General features: G+C 31.3%; 2 protein-coding genes across 6 annotated transcripts; both read right to left on the bottom strand.

Annotated features, from left to right (window-relative positions):
* Positions 1-647: 647 nt before the first annotated feature.
* Positions 648-6,103, bottom strand: LOC101497355 (uncharacterized). 4 transcript variants are annotated; one of them, XR_012161972.1, is made up of 5 exons: positions 5,236-5,687; positions 4,114-4,372; positions 3,853-4,017; positions 3,452-3,523; positions 648-1,548 (listed from the first exon to the last, which is right to left on the bottom strand). XR_012161972.1 is itself a non-coding variant. In XM_012713071.3 (4 exons), exons 1-3 carry the CDS (start codon positions 5,563-5,565, stop codon positions 3,893-3,895), a joined length of 714 nt encoding a protein of 237 aa, XP_012568525.1. In that variant the 5' UTR covers positions 5,566-5,687; the 3' UTR covers positions 2,701-3,523; positions 3,853-3,892. The 4 variants fall into 4 exon arrangements, 3 of the variants coding, with proteins under 3 accessions (XP_012568525.1, XP_073221197.1, XP_004490883.1); XM_012713071.3 differs by lacking the exon at positions 648-1,548 and having other exon boundaries at positions 2,701-3,523; XM_073365096.1 differs by lacking the exons at positions 648-1,548; positions 3,452-3,523 and adding an exon at positions 5,967-6,103 and having other exon boundaries at positions 3,675-4,017; positions 5,236-5,631.
* A 41-nt stretch (positions 6,104-6,144) lies between these two features.
* LOC101497683 (telomere repeat-binding protein 3) lies at positions 6,145-11,794 on the bottom strand. Of its 2 annotated transcripts, none has more exons than XM_004490829.4 (9): positions 11,678-11,794; positions 10,091-10,229; positions 9,267-10,005; positions 8,751-8,975; positions 8,585-8,664; positions 8,210-8,439; positions 7,596-7,922; positions 7,462-7,525; positions 6,145-6,633 (listed from the first exon to the last, which is right to left on the bottom strand). In XM_004490829.4, exons 2-9 carry the CDS (start codon positions 10,169-10,171, stop codon positions 6,436-6,438), a joined length of 1,944 nt encoding a protein of 647 aa, XP_004490886.1. In that variant the 5' UTR covers positions 10,172-10,229; positions 11,678-11,794; the 3' UTR covers positions 6,145-6,435. The 2 variants fall into 2 exon arrangements, with proteins under 2 accessions (XP_004490886.1, XP_004490885.1); XM_004490828.4 differs by lacking the exon at positions 11,678-11,794 and adding an exon at positions 11,517-11,671.
* Between the last annotated feature and the right edge of the window lie 6,963 nt (positions 11,795-18,757).

The raw sequence follows: 18,757 nt of genomic DNA on the forward strand, positions 1-18,757 counted from the left end.
ATCATTATGGATCTTGCTGATCCTTTGTCTAGATATTGTTGAAATTCGTGCAAAAATCAGAAACCAAATTCGCACCAAAATGGCAGGGTTGAAAGAATTGCTACATATACCACCAATTATATGTCATTTTACTAAAATATATTATTCTAAATTACATGTATTTTACAATATTAATGAATTATTAATATCTCTTTTTTTATTATACTTTTAATTATTATTTGTTACTTTACTTTTTAATTCTTTTTATTGATCTTTTTTATATCATTAATGAATAATATTTTTATAAAATAATTTATAATTTATGTTTTCCATATATTATTAACTTCATTTTTTAAATTTATGTGAAATTAATAAAGTGATGTATAATTTGATATAGACAATAATAAAAACAGATTGTGCATGGACATGGTGTCTTACTTTAGTTCCCTTTCCATGTTTTGTTTCGTCGTCATTATTAATTAGTTAAATTATTTGACAAAGGATTACACGCACAACAGTTAAAGTTTTTGGTTTTTAAGCCATCACGGTTCTAATAATTCAAAGATGAATCAAGAATAAAATCAAATTAAGAATAGATTTATAATTACCATGGTGAAATATCAGATAAACATGAATAAAAAAACAAATACACATAAATAATAATTAAATTCCATGAACGTTTGTTTATATGCTACCACCATGGCACCACCAATCATGTTATTAATTTTGTCAATCCAAAAGAAAATAAATAAAATAACACGATATTGAAGGCACCTATTGCATACTTCGATTTCATGAGTTAACTAACTAGAGGTTACATTTATGGAGTTCTCAAAGCTACAATATTTATAAAAAATAAAAAACAATTTGATAATTTTATAGAGTTAGAACTAAGAACAATTAAGAAAAAGTTTCCCTTGTTGGCAAAACTCTAAAAATCAGCTCAAGGTCAGGATGCTTGAAGTAACCATTCTTAGGTGGGACCCTCTTCTTTAAATAAACCGCCGGCTTCTTTTTTGGCGTCGGAGGACACGTCATCACCGCTGGTATCCGACAACCGCTATGTTTTGGTGTCCGGCAACCTTCTTCTTCAACGACCAATTTCATAACCATTTTTGTTTTTGTCTCTTTCAAACAATGTTTTGTTATTTATAGCTACACGGTTTGGGGTAATTTTGATTACTTGCTGAGGAAGTCGAGAGAAAAACGCGTAAAAAGCTTGTGTTGGAATCTATTGAGAATCCACGTGGCGAGTTTTGGAATTGTGTGGGGTGTGGGACCCAAAGTGTAAAAGACATTGGATTCTCTCATTCTAGTTGTTTCCTAATTGAAAAGGGTACTAGAAAGTCTTTGGGGCTTCAAATGTAGAACATGTGTGGTTTTGGCGGGAGGTATTGAGAGTAATGGGCTTGGGCCCACGTTTGTGTACAATGGACTTCGTGTTGAAAGTTTGGTGGTGGAGGGATACTGTACGTGTGAAATTACCTTGTTCTCCTTCTGTTTTGTACCCATCACCACTGCCGCCGGAACAACCTTGGCCATGGATAATCCACCGTCATTTCATTTGTCCTTGTGGATAGGTAACATAACATTGGTTACACTTACACAGTTATACACCCATGCTTTTTGTTTATAAGAAAAATTATTTCAGAAAACTCATACTACAAAATTTAAAATAAAATAAAATATTACAAAATTTATAGTGTTTAAATATTATTTGTTTAAAATTTAATTATTAACTAATGGTTGTGATAAGAGCAACCACTAAATGAATATTTTTGGAAAAATTAAAAGTTATACAGTACAATAAAATACATAATAAAAAACATAATGTATTTCAATATTATATTTTCTTATCAATAATTTTTTTTAATTTATTTACGTATACATTACTATAATATATATTAAAATTGATTAAATTAAAAAATTTAGTATATAAATTATATATCATTCAACTATTAGTGATTTAATTTTGTTAATACTAAACTATTTTAATTTTTTAATATACTATAGAAGTCCCCAAAAACTAATTAATATCCAACTCCAAAACTATTAAATTTGGAATTTAATTATATTTTTGGTGTAAAATAGTTATACATCATATCTAATTAAATTTTGCTATATATTTCATAAATTATTTTTGGAAGAACTATTTTTCATAAGCTATAATATTATCAATTTTAAAATACAAATGTAAAAAGATGAGTAATACAAATGTCATTCATTAACTAATTGCGCTTGTCATTTAGATGGAAATAAATTATGTCATATAACATGAGACATCATTAAAATTCTCATCTTTCATTAAAAATGTTTGCAGCGAAATATGAGTATAAATAGTAGTTAAAAAGTTAAAATATTTTGACTAAATTTTTAATCAAATACGTCAACTTTTCAACTTTTTATATTAGTTGTAATTTTTGTTGTTAGTATATATTAGTTACAACTTTTTTAATCTTAAAAATTATGATAAATTCTACTATACACACAACTGAGGTATCGGGTTTAAATTCAGAACAAGACATCTAACCTAACAATTTCGGTATTTGTCAGTTAAACTAAGACTTAAAAAATTATTAATTGCAATTTTTATTTAAATTAGTTTAGATATTAACCCTCTTAATAATTTATGACCCAGGATGGTGGTTTTTGTTTTTTAAAGCAAGAGAAGAAAAATATTAACAAAAATGACAGAAATAAATATATATTTGAATGGTGGGGAGCATAAAAGAAGGGGGATAAGGGACGAATCTATGTGTACTAAAATTGGGGGAAGGTTCATTCTTCACATCAATCAAAATATCTGTTGGTAGTAACAAGTAAACTGTGGATGCTTTGTTAAAATTAAGATTTTGAGATAACCACAGAATATGTGTAACTTGTAATACACTCCTAAAGGTATTCCAATGACACATGACCTGAGCTTGTTATTCTGGATGTGCATGTCCTGATTCACATGTTAATTTACTTGAATGGCGTTATTTGAATACAAATGTAAGGCTGAGTTTTACAAATCCAGAACTGGTGATGCAATGGAAAATAAAATAAACAATATCATCACTAATTTAATTAAACTGAAATACATTATAAATGATGAGTTGGGAGTACTGCACTGTAAGCTAAGATGGGTGTCAAAATTCTGATTTTTACCTTGGTTTTTACTCTTTAGAAGCTTGTTACAAAGATTACATTTTAGCTTGTTCCAATGAAGCAAATGACACTCAATGAAACTGAACTCATCGCGCACACAAAGAACCAACTATTCAAATTTCATATTTTGAGATAATCGAATCCTAAGACGACAATCAGATCAAGCGGCATAGAAGTGCATATCCACATTCCACAAATTTACTCAGCATTCCACGCCTAACAAATTAACTATCCCTGTCTAAAAAGATCCAAAATTTCCGCCTAACAAATTTAAGCGCAGCACCATAACAAGGAAAAAACTACAAATATGAAAAGGCGATACCTGTATAAGAAGTTGCGCTAAAATCCATAAACAAGCTTGAATTGAAGTTCAGAAACAGTGACAACAGTGTTCCTAATATTTACAGAGACAAGAAAAATCAACAGTTTCAAGCCATTGTTAACTAACAAAACTAGCTCAAAAAGCATAAACTAACAACTCAAAGTTGTTGATGTCTCAGTTTCTAGCACAAATGCAGCAAATTTAAAGGAATAACACTTGTACAAAGTAAAAATAATGCATAATTGCCACCATAATGTCTTACCACCTTTAACATATATCAGAAGGTATGGCAGTGTTAAAATTCAAGAATAATGTTAGCATCAAAACTTGGATGTAAATTCATGAATTTCCCCATTTCACGCTACACAGTAAAAAACCATCGAATTATAGTTACAACTTACAAAATTTGTATTCGGCTCACGCCAAACCTCATAAAACAACCTATATCTTTATTTCTGGCTTTAAACCTTGACATATCAAATAGATCTCTCTCGATGAAGGTCTTGTCGCTTTAGGTCTCAGCCACGTCGATTTTGTAAACAATGGTTTACAAATCTGGCTGATTTCTGCAGAATAGATATTCACATAAAATTAATTAAATAACATAACACAACCAAATCAACTGACATAAAATTTTTGAATAAAAAAATTCATGAAACCACCTTTGGCATCTTCACTCTCCAAAAGCTTGATAACAAGATTGCCTCCAACTTGCAACACTCCCGCGTCATCTGAACCAGATGGTTCATCAGATCGCCCCTCATCCTGATTATCACCATCCAAATTAGAAACAGAAGCAGCCCTGCCAACAGCCAAATCTAACGCTCGCATCCCTAACTCAAATGACAAAGCCGCGTCTTTAGTAGTGATTCCAGAAACCAATGGACACATGTCTGAAAGTATGACAGAAAATCCTTTTTGCTGCAGAAAGACGAATCAAAGAGACAATGTAATTAACAATAAGCATTGGGATTTGAGCATTCTTACTGAAAGGAAGATAGAAAAATCTCGAACAGAAAAATGAGAAAGAATACATTTGCGAAACAATTTACATACATATGTTCTACTTATAGCATTTGACTCCTCTAAAATGGCAATTCACCCTAAATGATTAAGTAATATCAACTGTTGAAAAATAAATATACCATTGATGTTAAATCTACATGAATAATAAACAAAAATATATTGAATTAACAACCTTTGACTTATTCACAGTTTTATAGATTGCCAACAGCGGACCATGATTGAAAGCCACAAATCTGCCATTTTAAGCTGCCATATCCGACTTAAAACACCATGGCACCACCATCTTTCACAAATTGTTCGTGACAGTTGTCAAAAGATCCACCACTGCAATTCATTGTGGCACCGCCATGGTCTATATTTGACAACATTGCTTATTCATCAACAATTGAGAACTTAGGATACTTCTTGTACTCACTAAAGTCAATTGCTCGCTTAGATAGGTCAAATTCTAGGTATTGGTTCCTCAGTGTAGTGAATCACGAAATTTCAAATTCCATTACACAAATGCTATTATACCACTATAGTAGCTATTTGACAACCTGTTGTACTAAATAGCATATGACGAAACAAAAACGACTTATTCAAATTCCACTATACAGTAAAAAAACTGAGTTAATATAGATGCTTAATTACAATTATAGTTATTCAATACAATTGTTATTAGTAATGCATGGAAATATTATATCAATCATTAATTTACACTCTAATAAAGTGAGGACTCACTAATTGCTGAATGATATAGAGAGAAGCAAAGTAACCTTGGGAGAAAGTTCTCTGAGTAGGTGTTTGGGAAGTGTCATGACATCAGCGGAAATAGTTTGAACTCTGGAATCACAGTGAAGAGGAGGGACCTTAACTTTCTTATGATCAATGCCGATAACGGAGCCACCGTTGTTGAGTGGGCCCAAGCTCTGACAAGCAACTTGAAGCCATGAACCAGGAGCACACCCCAAGTCGAGAACGGAGGAACCGGGCTTGATTAACTTGTGTTGTTTTTGTATCTGAACCAATTTGAAGGCTGACCGAGCCACGTAGCCGAGCCGTTGAGCTTCTTTGTAGAAGAAATCCGGTGCTCCACTCCCAACCATCTCTCCATTCACTTCTTTACCACCGCTTCTCCGCCGCCGCGTTTTTCAGTTACAACTATACCCACCCTGATGTTTAAGGTTTTAAGAATGAAAATTAACAATAAATTGCTTATTGCTTAATTATTTATTATCATATTTCATATATTTCTTTCTTAACAATAATTAAAGAGGTATACTTTTGCCAAAATAATTAATACTATTTTATATTTTGAAAAACATTAAAAAAACGAACAATTTTTTTTTTTAAAACAATGACACTTGAAAAGAAATTGAGGGAGAATTATTTTTTAATAATAATAAAAATTAACTCCTCAAAAAAATAGTAAAAATTAACCTAAATAATAATAATAGTAGAAATTTCTGTTAAAATAAAATAATTTTAGGTTGTTATTTCTAATTACCTCTCCCAATTCAATGTTGATCTTGATGAATGTTTTGATCCCTAGCTAATGTGTATGAAAAATATGTGGTCAATGGAAACTTCCACGTTTGACCAAAGTTATACCTTAAAAAGAAAATGCAGCAAATGACAAGAAAAATACCATACGACTGCAACTTGGGGATTGACATTGTGAGAGATAAAAACAAGGAGAACATTTTCCCTTTTCTTCGTTATGCTGTCATGATCTTAGACAATTCTATTTACATTCATGACATGGAATTAAAATTACAAAAAAAAAAAAACACACAAGTTCCTGTCAGTACAACTTTATTCCTTATTTAATTTACAAATGCCAACCTGCTTAAATTTAAGGCAAGCAATGAATTTGGTAAGGATATTACATGAATTTGAAACAAATGTACAAGTTTGTTTGTTGCAAGTCAATAATGTTAACATCTTTCTACATAATCACAAGTGGTTGGAAACCATCAACAGATTCGACTGTGTCTTTCAGGTGAAGCTTGATGAACCATTGGTTTGATGCTTTTGACATGCTGTTTGGCTTGGTGGAGAGACCAGAAAGCATGTGCAGCCAAAACCCTGTTCAATAGCTCTTGAGGAACTGGTTGTCCTCTCCTTTGTTGAGGGGAGATTTTTGCAGTGTGCACTAAAGTTTTCCATTTATCCTGCACACCAACAGATAAAGTCATTAGCAATAAGGGCCCGTTTGTTGCAGGCTTTTATAGAAAAGAATCACTTTTAAGAATTTTCATGTGTTTGTTACAAAAATTCTGAAATGAGAATCTGAACAAAATCTAAAAAGTGTTTCGATTGAGAAGCTGTTCTGAGAAGTTTCTCGTTAAAATCATTTTTAAAAGATGATTTTTATTATGGTAAACAAACACAACAAAACTCTGATTTTCATAAAAATATCTATTACAGAATTTCTAAATTATTGAATACCAAAATCACTTTTTTATAATATATAAGAAACTGGCCTAATCAATGCTACCATTACAATGTAGCTAATGATGATGTGATCACCAAAAAACTAACATCATTCTATTTATTCTAAAAGATATTTAATGCAAATGCACCAATCATTGTAATAATGTAACTAAAAGTCTAAGGGGCGGGCTTTGCCATCCATCAAAATAAGAAAAATGTTCTGGACATGGTTTATGCAATCAATCGCAACTAATGTGTTTTCACACGAAGTCAGCCGCATAGATCAAACAAAGTTAAGTGTGTGCTTCGATTCGATCTGCTATGATGAAAATTGATTTTGATTTTGAGTGAATATTTTTTATTAAAATTGAATTAAACATAGAGTAGTTTATGTTTAGATATGTTGACTTAATGGAACTATAAATTTGAGGCTATAATTGTTTTCTTTTATAGAAATTATAAATCTCAGTTTCAAGTTAGATTCTGAGGCAAAAACATCTATACCCGAGAACAACCGATTATGTCAAATATCGATCAACATCAATTGTTTCTAAAATCATGTTTACCTTCAAGTCTACATAGGTCCTATGATCTGCATTCTCAAAAGATCGCAACTTAACATCACGCCACCTGCATAGCGAAAACAAAGTCAGACCCGATTTTACTGCCTAAAAGAAGGTGAAGCTGATAACCATCATACCTTCCAGTTCCAACTTCCTCAACTGCATGAACAAGTGCTTCTACTTCAGACACAGTAAATGGTCTCCTGATTCGACGCTGTACAAGCTCAGAGTGTCTGGTGTTCTGATTCACAGGAACGACAGCTAATGCCTCTTCGCTATTAGCCGGAAGAGAAACTAGCACTCGGGGGGAATCTTGTGTTAGTTTATCAGATATAGTGTCAGCAAGTGAAGAAGCTGATTCATGGTTAATTTCAACAAGGTCTTCGTCGCAAGTATTTGTAAGCATGGGGAAATCCTGTTTGGCAACAGAAATCCCTGAATCTATGGAGGGAGTTCCTGGAAACCTAGAAAAATCCAATTACAAAATTAGTTATGTAGACGAAAGAAACATTCAAATGATTGGAGCTGAACTGGTTTAAGCTAAAAGTTGAAATTGGAGGAGTTAAAGGATCTGGGCCTGAACCCTGATGAAAGAGAAAACAGTAACATAGCAACTAATATATTAATATTTGCCAATAAAACCATAAACAAGTTAATTTCTTACCATTAAATGAAGGATGGCCATTTAACACGATTGTCATGTCATAAATAAGCTATGGTGAACAAAAGAAACTGTTCAAATTTGGCTCACCTGGTAGGCTGGGACGCTTCACGGTGAGAAGGATCATCGGCACAAACAACTGGAGAAGCTTGAGAAGAGTTAGGCTCTAACACGAAACCAAGTTTACCGAGATTTTCTTTACAAGATATACCAGTCTGCCGAAGAGTTCTGTTGTCATCTCTAACTTTTTTCCCCTTAACAACAACGCCAACACGAACTCCACCTCCTATTATAGTCATCACTGCCTCCATGACTGTCCTCTATAAAAATTTGTAAACAGTAAAAATATATCGACAAAAATAACGATCGGCAGGCACTTCAATCTGTTATAGATGCTCAAATGGAAACAGTCATAAACATAAAATTTACGATAAATATAATAAAATTAAAACTTTCTATTCATACCTTTAATGAACCAACAGTTGCAGTTTTGGGAACCTCGACATAAAGTTCTGGAATCCTGAACGACTTGATGCTAAACTTTACTGTACAAAAGGAAAAGTCATCAATTCCATTAGGATGCAGAGAACATGTGCTAAACAAAACTTATGAACGCCGCACAATGAATTACCATGAGAATCCTTTGAAACACGAACTTTTGAAGATGTGGTACGGTTATTTCCATGAATTCGTTTCTTAGGTGACTTAGATACACTCTCACTGCTGAATCCTCCACGAGGAGTTACTGTTGAAACCCTGTCTAATAATTTCTTCCTCTTTAAAAGAGTGTAACACTGAGATCTTTCAAAATTATAATAAGTCTTCCTCTTACGACTTGAGGGTTTTATTCCCCTATCTGCAAATTACACATTCCTTTCAGTAAAAAAAACAAACAAACCCACACACATGATATCAGTGTTGTCAATCGCTGATTACGGAAATAGTGGGTTGTTCAAATTTGGCTATGCAACAATGCTATAGCACCGCTACAGCTGCTATTTGCAACATTTTGTACTAAATAGTGAATCGTATAACAATAGAGATTTGTTTAAATTTTGCTAGGTTATAACCGCTATTTAACAACATTGCATGATATGTGAAAGATAATGAGGAATGTTATTGCAACAATTTGTTAAAAACACCTTACCATATCTAGAATATTCGCAATCCTTCAACTTTGGAGCAAGCTTCCAGGGTTTGGAAGTCAACCGCTTCCTGATTATTCGGCGTGCAATGCATTGTGAAGGTCTAAAAGCCTTCGATTTGGTGCAAACTTTGTTGCCCCTAATAAAGTTTTCGTCATCATCAATAAAACCTAACTTATTATCATTCCCATGCTTGGAAAAGGATGCATTGGGAAACAATTCTCCACAAAACGGAGATTTAACATCACCGTTCAGGTCAACTAATGAAGGAGAGTTAACAACTAATTCCAATGGATCATTCAAACTAAACGTATCATCCACAGATAATCCCTTAGAGCTGGAACTGCCAGGCTCACAATCATTCGGTACTTCTACTAACCTATTAGTATTAGAATGATTTCCAAACTTATTCTCTAATTTGAAAATCTCGGACTTCACATCAACTTTAACTTGCTCCCAACAATCCGAATTATTGTCAGCTGAAATGCATTCTAATATACAATCAGTCTCGGCAGTCTTGAGACATTCCTCGCTGATCTTTTCTAAGCCAACCTCAGTTGTCAAAACACACTCTTGACAACTTCCATTATGAAACTGCTCTTCTGTTAACGGTTTAACTGAAGATGCATTGCTAGAAGCGGAACTTTCACTCTCCTGCAGCAACTTGCCAGCTATAGATGCTAGTAGTTCAAAAGCACAAGTGTGGCCGTCGTCAGCCAGTTTCTTGAATGGAACCGTCTTCTGAACAATTTCAAACTCAAGAGTAAAATAGAGTTCAAACAAAAACACACAAAAATCAATTGCAGTAATTGCAGTAGTTACTTACTCTTGCAGATCGTGGACGCCTAGGTATCTTAGGGACCTCAAAGCCGCTGAATCCATACTCATGCCTTTTCTTCAACACCATAGCATGAACATTTATAACTCATCAATTAACCAGAAGTTGAGTGTATCAGATCCTATCTCTGTCATTAAATTGAAGAGTCATATATCAGGTCGATTTTCACAATTTGCTAGATTTTACATACTGGGAAAGAAAATCCATGGAACACAAAACAGTTATACTGCTATGACAGAAAAGGAATGATATTTAAATAATCTAAACTTCACTATTATGGGAAAATTGCATCCATAAATTTTTTGAGAACAAAGCTAAGATTTTTTCTTAATATAGCATGAAGGCAAAAGGAAGATATAAAACAAATCATAATATTTTGGCGTAAAAAGCTGAGAAAATGCAAATTTAGTGAAAAATAACAAATTAAATAAGTCATATTTCGGTGAAACAAAATCCATCATAAAGTCTATCTTATAGTGTGTTTGGACATCACTAGATTTGCGGTGTGACCACAAGTTTCTTGTTGAACCGTTGAAGCTATAACTACTGACTTCAATTTAACGCGTGTCCAATACTTCGGCTTTGTGGTTCTATTTATGTCCCAAATGAAAACAGAAGCAACTAGCCTCTTTGGTAAGATACATAACAAGTTAACAACAAAAAAAGAAAAATTGAACATTCAAGAGAATGAAAGACCAACCACCCCCATCATTTTTTCTACAAAATAAAAGTTACATCATTTCATTTTCAATAATATGAGCAATACAAGGATGAATAACATCAAACACTTGAATTTAACCACATCTTAGCACAAATAGATAAATCGGCAAATTGATCCCAAGGGAGCATTTATCCTGACACATGTTGAGATGAATTGCAAGGGAAAAAATTCAGATTCCATAGCCATTGCCCAAAATCCGTACAGAATGAGAAACTATTGATCTAAAAAATTAAAACAAATTAGACACAGTTCAACTAGTAAATGAACCATAGAATAAAAAAAAAGTCAACACAAAGTCTGTGCAATTTATAAGGATGCATAAAGTCTATGCACATTAATTTCCAAGAAAATACTAGTAATAAAAACTAAACATCACTATTATGATCTTCAAAGTTAGTAAAGTGCTCATCAAGCCAAATCAACAAACATGAAAATTCAAAACATAAAATTTAACACAACACCAAACAAACAAAAAAATGGACAACCCTCAAACGAAAAATCAGAACTTTAAAAATAAAAGATCAGTTGCACAACAAACATGGCCCAACGTCGACGATCGGATCTCAAACTCCAAAATTTTCATAGGAACCCAAATAGATACATAAAAAATAAAATAAAAAACATGAGAAAAACATTTAAGAGGATAAAGAGAACCGAAATTCAGAATTGAGAATCCTAAAACATGCAACTAACCTTTGACTATATGGTAGAAATTCGATCAAGTAAGAGAATTTGCAAGAAAAAGCAATTCCGAAGGAAAATGCGACAAGTTGGGAAAAGGAAAAATCAAAACATAGGAAATGACGAAAAATGAAAAAGAATATAAATCTATGGAAAAAGAAATCCCAACTTACCAAAAATTCCGTTAAATATAATAAATATTGTGAGAGAGATAAATAGATATAGATAATAGAATAAGAAGATAAAGGAGAAGAAGACCCTACAGAATAAAGAAGAAAAAGCACGCAACTGTTACCTCAAAGCTTAAACCCTTTTTTATTATTCTTTTTCGTTACTATTGACCGGAACACCAACTTACTCCCTCACTCTCTCATTTCTAATTTCATTTTTTTTTTCTCTATATTAACCTTTAATAATTATTATACATATAATTTTTATTATACTTTACGGTGATAATACTACAAAATTTATGAATTGTTAAGATAGACAATTTAATAAAATTTATTTTTTTAATTTTTAAATTATTATCTTTCTTCATATATATATAAAAAATCTTAAACAACAATTATTATAAGATAGAATAGATAAAATATTTGTTATCATTTCAATCTTACGAATAATATTGTTTAGGGTTTTTATACATATATAAAAATATGTAATAATTATAAAAAAAAAATTATCATTTTATGAAAGTATGTGTTTTTCACTTTTATTAATATAAAATATATTAATATTTTAAAAATTGAGTATATAATAATAATTATTTTATCTTAACATAACTAAAAATATATTAAAAATTATATTTATTTTGAAATAATTTTTCTTTAAAGTGACAATTATTGCGATGCTGGGAGTATATTCCAGCAATGAATTCTACACGTGGAGTTCTTTTACTTTTATTCATGTCATATTAAACTCACACCTCATTCAAAAAAATACTATAAAAAATAATATATTAATTTGATTTTAAATATAAATTAAAAGAAATAGAATTATTTAATTTAAAAAATTTAAATTAATTACATCAATATTTTATTTATATTTTATTTGAGATGATAGGGAGTTAATTATTTTTTTCTAGTCTCATTAATAATTTTTTTATGAAAAAAGTAAATATAAATTCCTTTGTAAATATTATTTGAATTTAAAAAAAATTACTTAAAAAAAATTCAGTATATTAAACACAAAGATTTGTAAAAATATATATATAAAGAGATTTAATGGGAAGCATCCGAATATGATTTTTACAGGTCTTACTCGCGATTTTGAAATAAATAAATAACAATAAATAAATAAAATAAAATAAAAAATGAAATCAATAAAACGAAGAGTTTTAAGATAAGAAAGATTTTAAAGGATTTGTTTTTTATTCATAAACTCCCAAACTTCCAAACATCTAGGATGATGTTCGTCCAATATATATCCATTATTAGGATTATTGTTGTTCTACTATTTCTTTGAGTTTTCGTGGTCTTAACTTTTTCTGTGGATAATAAAGTTTTTTTTTCCCCTCTTCTTTGCGATAATATAGCATATGAGAATTTTTAAGTTATTTGTATATATTTAATTATAAAATTTTAAAATTTTCAAAATTAATAGATGGTATCGTGTCTGGGTTATTCAATTCAATTAACTAACTGATAAAAAATATTGTCAATTTCGTAACATTGTATTTAAAAAATAATTATAAAAGCTTGTATAAAACTTACATATGTTTCGAAATTATATTTTAAATACCATTTGGAGTAGTTAACAGCATTTTTTTTTTTAAATTCCACTAAGGGCATTTAAAAAGGGCAAAGAGTAAAATATATATTTTACTAGATCTATTTGTGAAGCAGGAAAACCATATGTGGGTTTGTCTTTTAGACCGAGTTAATGAACTATTACTTTCATTTTTCTCTCAAAATTTTTTTTGAAGTTTTTTATTTTATTACATTTGTAAATACTCTCAAATTTTTATTTCTGTTATCAAATTTTAACCTATTTTAGATTAATTGATTTAGACGATAATTGTTTATAAGTTACATCAGCCGCTACTCTTCCAATATAAAAAAAAAAAAAAATTATGCATCATTCTCATATTTGTAACAACTTCAAATAGATAATATGTTGATAATACTTGGAAATTCAAAAATTTATAATTAGGATTTTTACATTTTTAAATTTATAATTTTGAAAATGTAAATTGTAAATTTAAATTTTTTTACACCTCTAACCTAATTAAAATGTGTCCAAAATTATGAAAAAAAAATATCAAATTAATGTTTACATTCTTATATAAGTCAATTCAAATAAATTTTGTTTGATTAGTACAAAAAGGATTAAAATCAACCAAATAAATAAATAAATTTTTGGAGGTTTTGAAAATATATGATTGTGGGAGGATAAATTTAAAAAAAGAATGCGGAAGCCCAACAACAATTTCTTGAAGCTTTTAAGGTAGAAAATCTAATGTGAACCATTGGTCCTCATATTCTCACAAATTCCATTTTTTGGAAAAATTTTAGGGTTTTCCTTCACATTTATCTTACTTTATATTTTAACAAAAAATTAATTTTACCTTTTTAAAGTTTTTTTGAAAATAGTTTTTTTAACATAAAGTTTGAATTTTTCTTAAATATTTATATTCTGAAATTCTTTTTTAAGTTTTTCAAAATATATATTCATAAAAAAATCTCTCAAATTTTCCTTTCAAGTTTTATGCACAGATGTTTAAAAAAAAAATCTCTCAAATTTTTGAACAATTTTTAAACTCGATCACGAAATATTTGAAATAGAATGTGAACATTAAAAATATTCAAAACAAAAAAAAAGTGACAATTTAAAAAATTAAAATTCTGATTTTTTTTTTCATTTTGAAAAAATCAAAACATGAATAATTTTATCAAAATACAAAAAAGTTAGTGTTAGCATTTGTATAGACTAAGCCAACACTTGTCAAAATTAAAATAACAGGTGATAAACCATTTGTAGTAGAGATAGGGTTGTCCTCACTACATGAAAATTGGCTTTTGTACCTCCCCATTTAAACTTGTACCCCCCAATTTGTTAAAAATCCAATTTTATCTTTAATAAATTCATTCACGTGAGCGGTAAAAAAAAATTACTCTAAAATCTGAACCTCGTTGAAATTTCCGGTAAGTCAATTTTTACAACAAAATTTCCGGTAGTTATATTTATTACCGGAATTTTGGTCAATGAAATTTCCGGTAATTGTATTTTCAATACCGGAAATTTCAAATTTCCGGAAGCTATCGGAAATTTCAAATTTCCGGAAGCTACCGGAAATTTCAAAAATTTTGAAAAATCCGGTAGTCAGTTTTTGTTCACCGGAAATTTCGTTTTTTGAAATTTCCGATAGTTAATCCGGAAATTTCAAAAATCCGGTACTTAATTTTTTTGTTTTGTTTGAAGATGTTTTTAATTTGTTTGTTATTTTATTTTAATTTTTTTGAAATAGGGATGGAAAACACACAACCAGTATTTATAGATTTAACTCAAGCATTTACAACTGATCAAATTTTTGAGTCATGAGAAGCTGTCATATCATGGGCAAGAGAGATAGGTCGACAAAATCGAGTAGCAGTTATCATTACTCGATCAGACGTAGAGACTGGAAAGAGAGGAAGAAAGTCAAAATTAATTCTTGGTTGTGATAGAGGTGGACAATATAAGTCAAATAAAAATGACATAGGTACTTCAACTGAAAAGTGTGGATGTCCGTTTAAACTTAGATCGAGACCACTGAAAAATGATGAAAGATGGATTATTAGTTTAATCTGTGGACTTCACAACCATGAGTTAGTAGCTACTTTTGAGAATAATGCATTTATGGGACGCTTAACAGAAGAAGATAAGAAACATGTTGACGAGTTGACAAAGTATCACGTTGCACCGAGACATATCTTGTCATCTTTGAGAGATCGAGATACGGAGAATGTGACTAGTATCTATCAAATTTACAAGCGACGAAGTACATACAGGAAGAATTTGATGGGACCTAGAACTGATATGCAACATTTGTTGAAGTTACTTGAAGTTGAGAAATATACTTGTTGGAGTAGGACTCATGAGGACTCCAACGTTGTGAGGGATATGTTTTGGACGCACACAGATTCCATAACTTTGCTTAACATGTTCCCTTTTGTATTGATCATGGATAACACCTACAAAACCAACAAGTATAGGTTACCGTTGTTTGAAATTATTGGTGTAACTTCAACTGGGTTGACATTTAATGTTGCATTTGCTTATATGGATTATGAACGTCAAGACAACTTTTGGTGGGCATTGGAGAAGTTAAAAGAGTTGTTTTTTTCAAAACGTCATTTCCTCAGGTGATTGTGACTGACAGAGAACTTGCTTTAATGAATGCAATTAAAGTTGTATTTCCATCTTCAACAAATTTACTTTGCCAACTTCATATTAACAAAAATGTTGGAGCCAAATGCAAACAGTATATATTAAAGAAAGACATGCAAGAACCCATTCTTGAGTTGTGGAGGAAAATTGTTTATTGTTCTGAAGAGAAGGAGTACGAGGAACTTTTGCAAGTATTTGAGCAAGCATGTGTCGATAATATTATTTTCTTTGACTACGTCAGAGACACATGGTTGAATCCTCATAAGGAAAGATTTGTTGAAGCATGGACCAATCGAGTATTGCATCTAGGAAATACTACGACTAATAGGTATGTCATTAAAATTTCACATTTTGTATGATATATGATATATGATTTATGCATGATATATGATCATTACTTCACATTTTGTATTTTTTTTGTTTAAATATTAGGGTTGAGTCTGCTCATTGGTCATTGAAGAGATTTTTGGAACACAGTAAATGAGATTTTTGTAAGGCATGGAATGGTATGAATGACATGTTGAAGTTTCAAATTATTAAGATCAAAGGTTCATTTGAGATAAGTAAAGGTCGCAAAGAGCATATACACAACAATCCATTCTTTGAGAAATTGACTTGGGTGGTATCCAAGAAAGCCTTAGGTGATATTGTTGAAGAATACAAGAGAGTCAGTTATGTCGGTAACGACAAAGATGTGTGTTGTTGTATACTTAGAAAGACTCGTGGATTACCTTGTGCATGTGAGTTAGCACGATACAAGATGAAAGGTGTTCCAATCCCATTAGATGTTGTTCATATACATTGGAGGAAATTAACCTTGAATAGTGATCAAGAGAATGAACAGTTGACAAATGATTCGGAGTTGGACATTACATCGGAGATGGATATAATTTGGAAAAAATGGAAAACACTTAATGTTGCTGGAAGAAGGGCATTAAAGAGCAAGTTGGGTGAAATAGCATATCCGGATACAACATCAATGTGCGCATCAGTGGATAAAATCAAAACAAAAGGTGGTGTTAAGAAACAAGGCAATAAGCCGAAGGGATATGACGTATATCGCGACCCATCATACTTTGAGCATGTTGATACTCAAGTCTCCCAGCAAGCATCCAAACAAGTCTCCCATCAAGCATCCAAACAAGTCTTCCATCAGGTTAAAAAATATTTCCACGAGTTTCCTTCTTTAATTCATCCATATATTGAAGACATAGTTAATGTTAAAGCAGATGGAAACTGTGGATATCGTGCTATTGTTGCTTTACTTGGTCATGGTGAAGAATACTGGAGCATTATACGTCGGCAGTTGTATACAAAGATTAAGTCCAAACCTGATTTAATGCTGCATTATTCAAGGAACGTTTGCAAGAAGTGACAGAGTCTTTACTTGTAACTGAGTTGGAAAACCAAGCTAACGAGAAGTGGATGACCATTCCTGATATGGATTACGTGATAGCAACAAAATATAATATCGTTCTTGTTACATTAGCAAAAACTTTTTGTTTGACTTTTTTCCCAATGAGGGGTGCACATAATGGAGATTTGTCACGTGATCGTGTTATCAGCATTGGTTTTGTTAACGAAAATCATTGAGTTCAAGTTAAATTGAAATCTGCATGTCTGTTACCTCCACTTGCATGACATTGGAAGAAGCATCGTAGCGATGAGTCTACATCATGGGCTATCGCTTATGCAGGACGTCTACAACATTGGGGTTCTTTAGATTTAGAAAATAATTCAGATTATATGTCTTTGGCAGATGATTGACACTTTTGAGTTGTATGTTGTTTTAAATGATATGATTGACACTTTAAATGTTGTTTTAAATTTAGATGTTTGCCACTTTTAATTTGTATGTTGCTTTAAATGATAGGATTGCCACTTTAAATGTTGTTTGGAATTTAGTCGCTAATAATAAATAAGTCGCTAATAATAAATAAGTCGCTAATAATAACTCTGAATAATAAATAAGTCATTAATTAATTAAGTCTGAATAATAAATAAGTCGCTAATAATAACTCAGAATAATAAATAAATCGCTAATAATAACTCTGAATAATAAATAGTTCGTTAATAATAACTCAGAATAATAAATAAATCGCTAATAATAACTCTGAATAATAAATAAGTCGCTAATAATAACTCTGAATAATAAATAACTAACTAAATAAGTCTAAATAAGTCGCTAATACAATAAGTCTGAATAACAAATAACTCACGAATAATAAAATAAGTCTAAATAATACAACTATAATCCTACTGATAATTTCCTCCTCTAGAAATAATAAAGCTCTCTCCAATAAGACACGCATCTGATCTTCAGGACCACCCATATGCAAATCTAAACTCTGCTGTATAAGACCACCAACTGCGTGACACCGTGTACAACTAGTATCGGGACCAGCATCATGACTATGACCAGCATCATGACTATGACCAGCATCAGGACCAAGACCAGCATCATAACTAGGACCAGCATATGCAGCAACATAAGGGATCATCCGAGGATGAGATATCCTATAATACCACTGGATGTATCCCTCAACACACTCATGTGGATATGCAGCCGGGTGCAATCTAGCTCGAAGTGATAGTACATAATTCCGGTACATACTCCATTCAACGTCGACATCACCTGCAACAAGCATCGGTGGTGTAGGAGGAATGTGTTGAGTATACCCAAACTGTCGTATGCACCTCTCGGGTAAATACGGAACCATCGTGAAACACCAACGAATGTATCATGTAAATAATGACACAGACTGAAATCGTGTCACAGCGTTCTCATCGTAATCTGGTGCCCAGATAATATCCGTATCCCTCAAAGCATCCAACTTTGCCCTGTAATATGCCACATTCCCAGATGTTTGTTTTGCCGTCCAACGAAA

Source organism: Cicer arietinum, chromosome 2 (genome assembly GCF_000331145.2).
Source record: "Cicer arietinum cultivar CDC Frontier isolate Library 1 chromosome 2, Cicar.CDCFrontier_v2.0, whole genome shotgun sequence".
Classification (NCBI taxonomy): Eukaryota; Viridiplantae; Streptophyta; class Magnoliopsida; order Fabales; family Fabaceae; genus Cicer; species Cicer arietinum.

Bases quoted from the DNA above. Each gene is read 5' to 3' on its own strand.
- LOC101497355 (XM_012713071.3), bottom strand. From the start codon at position 5,565: ATGGTTGGGAGTGGAGCACCGGATTTCTTCTACAAAGAAGCTCAACGG. The intron at 4,373-5,235 runs GTTACTTTGCTT...GTCTTTCTGCAG, and splicing joins TCAGAGAACTTTCTCCCAAG to CAAAAAGGATTTTCTGTCAT. The intron at 4,018-4,113 runs GTGGTTTCATGA...TCTATTCTGCAG, and splicing joins GGAGAGTGAAGATGCCAAAG to AAATCAGCCAGATTTGTAAA.
- LOC101497683 (XM_004490829.4), bottom strand. From the start codon at position 10,171: ATGGTGTTGAAGAAAAGGCATGAGTATGGATTCAGCGGCTTTGAGGTC. The intron at 10,006-10,090 runs GTAAGTAACTAC...GAAATTGTTCAG, and splicing joins GGCGTCCACGATCTGCAAGA to AAGACGGTTCCATTCAAGAA. The intron at 8,440-8,584 runs GTATGAATAGAA...AAATTTTTATAG, and splicing joins CAACTGTTGGTTCATTAAAG to AGGACAGTCATGGAGGCAGT.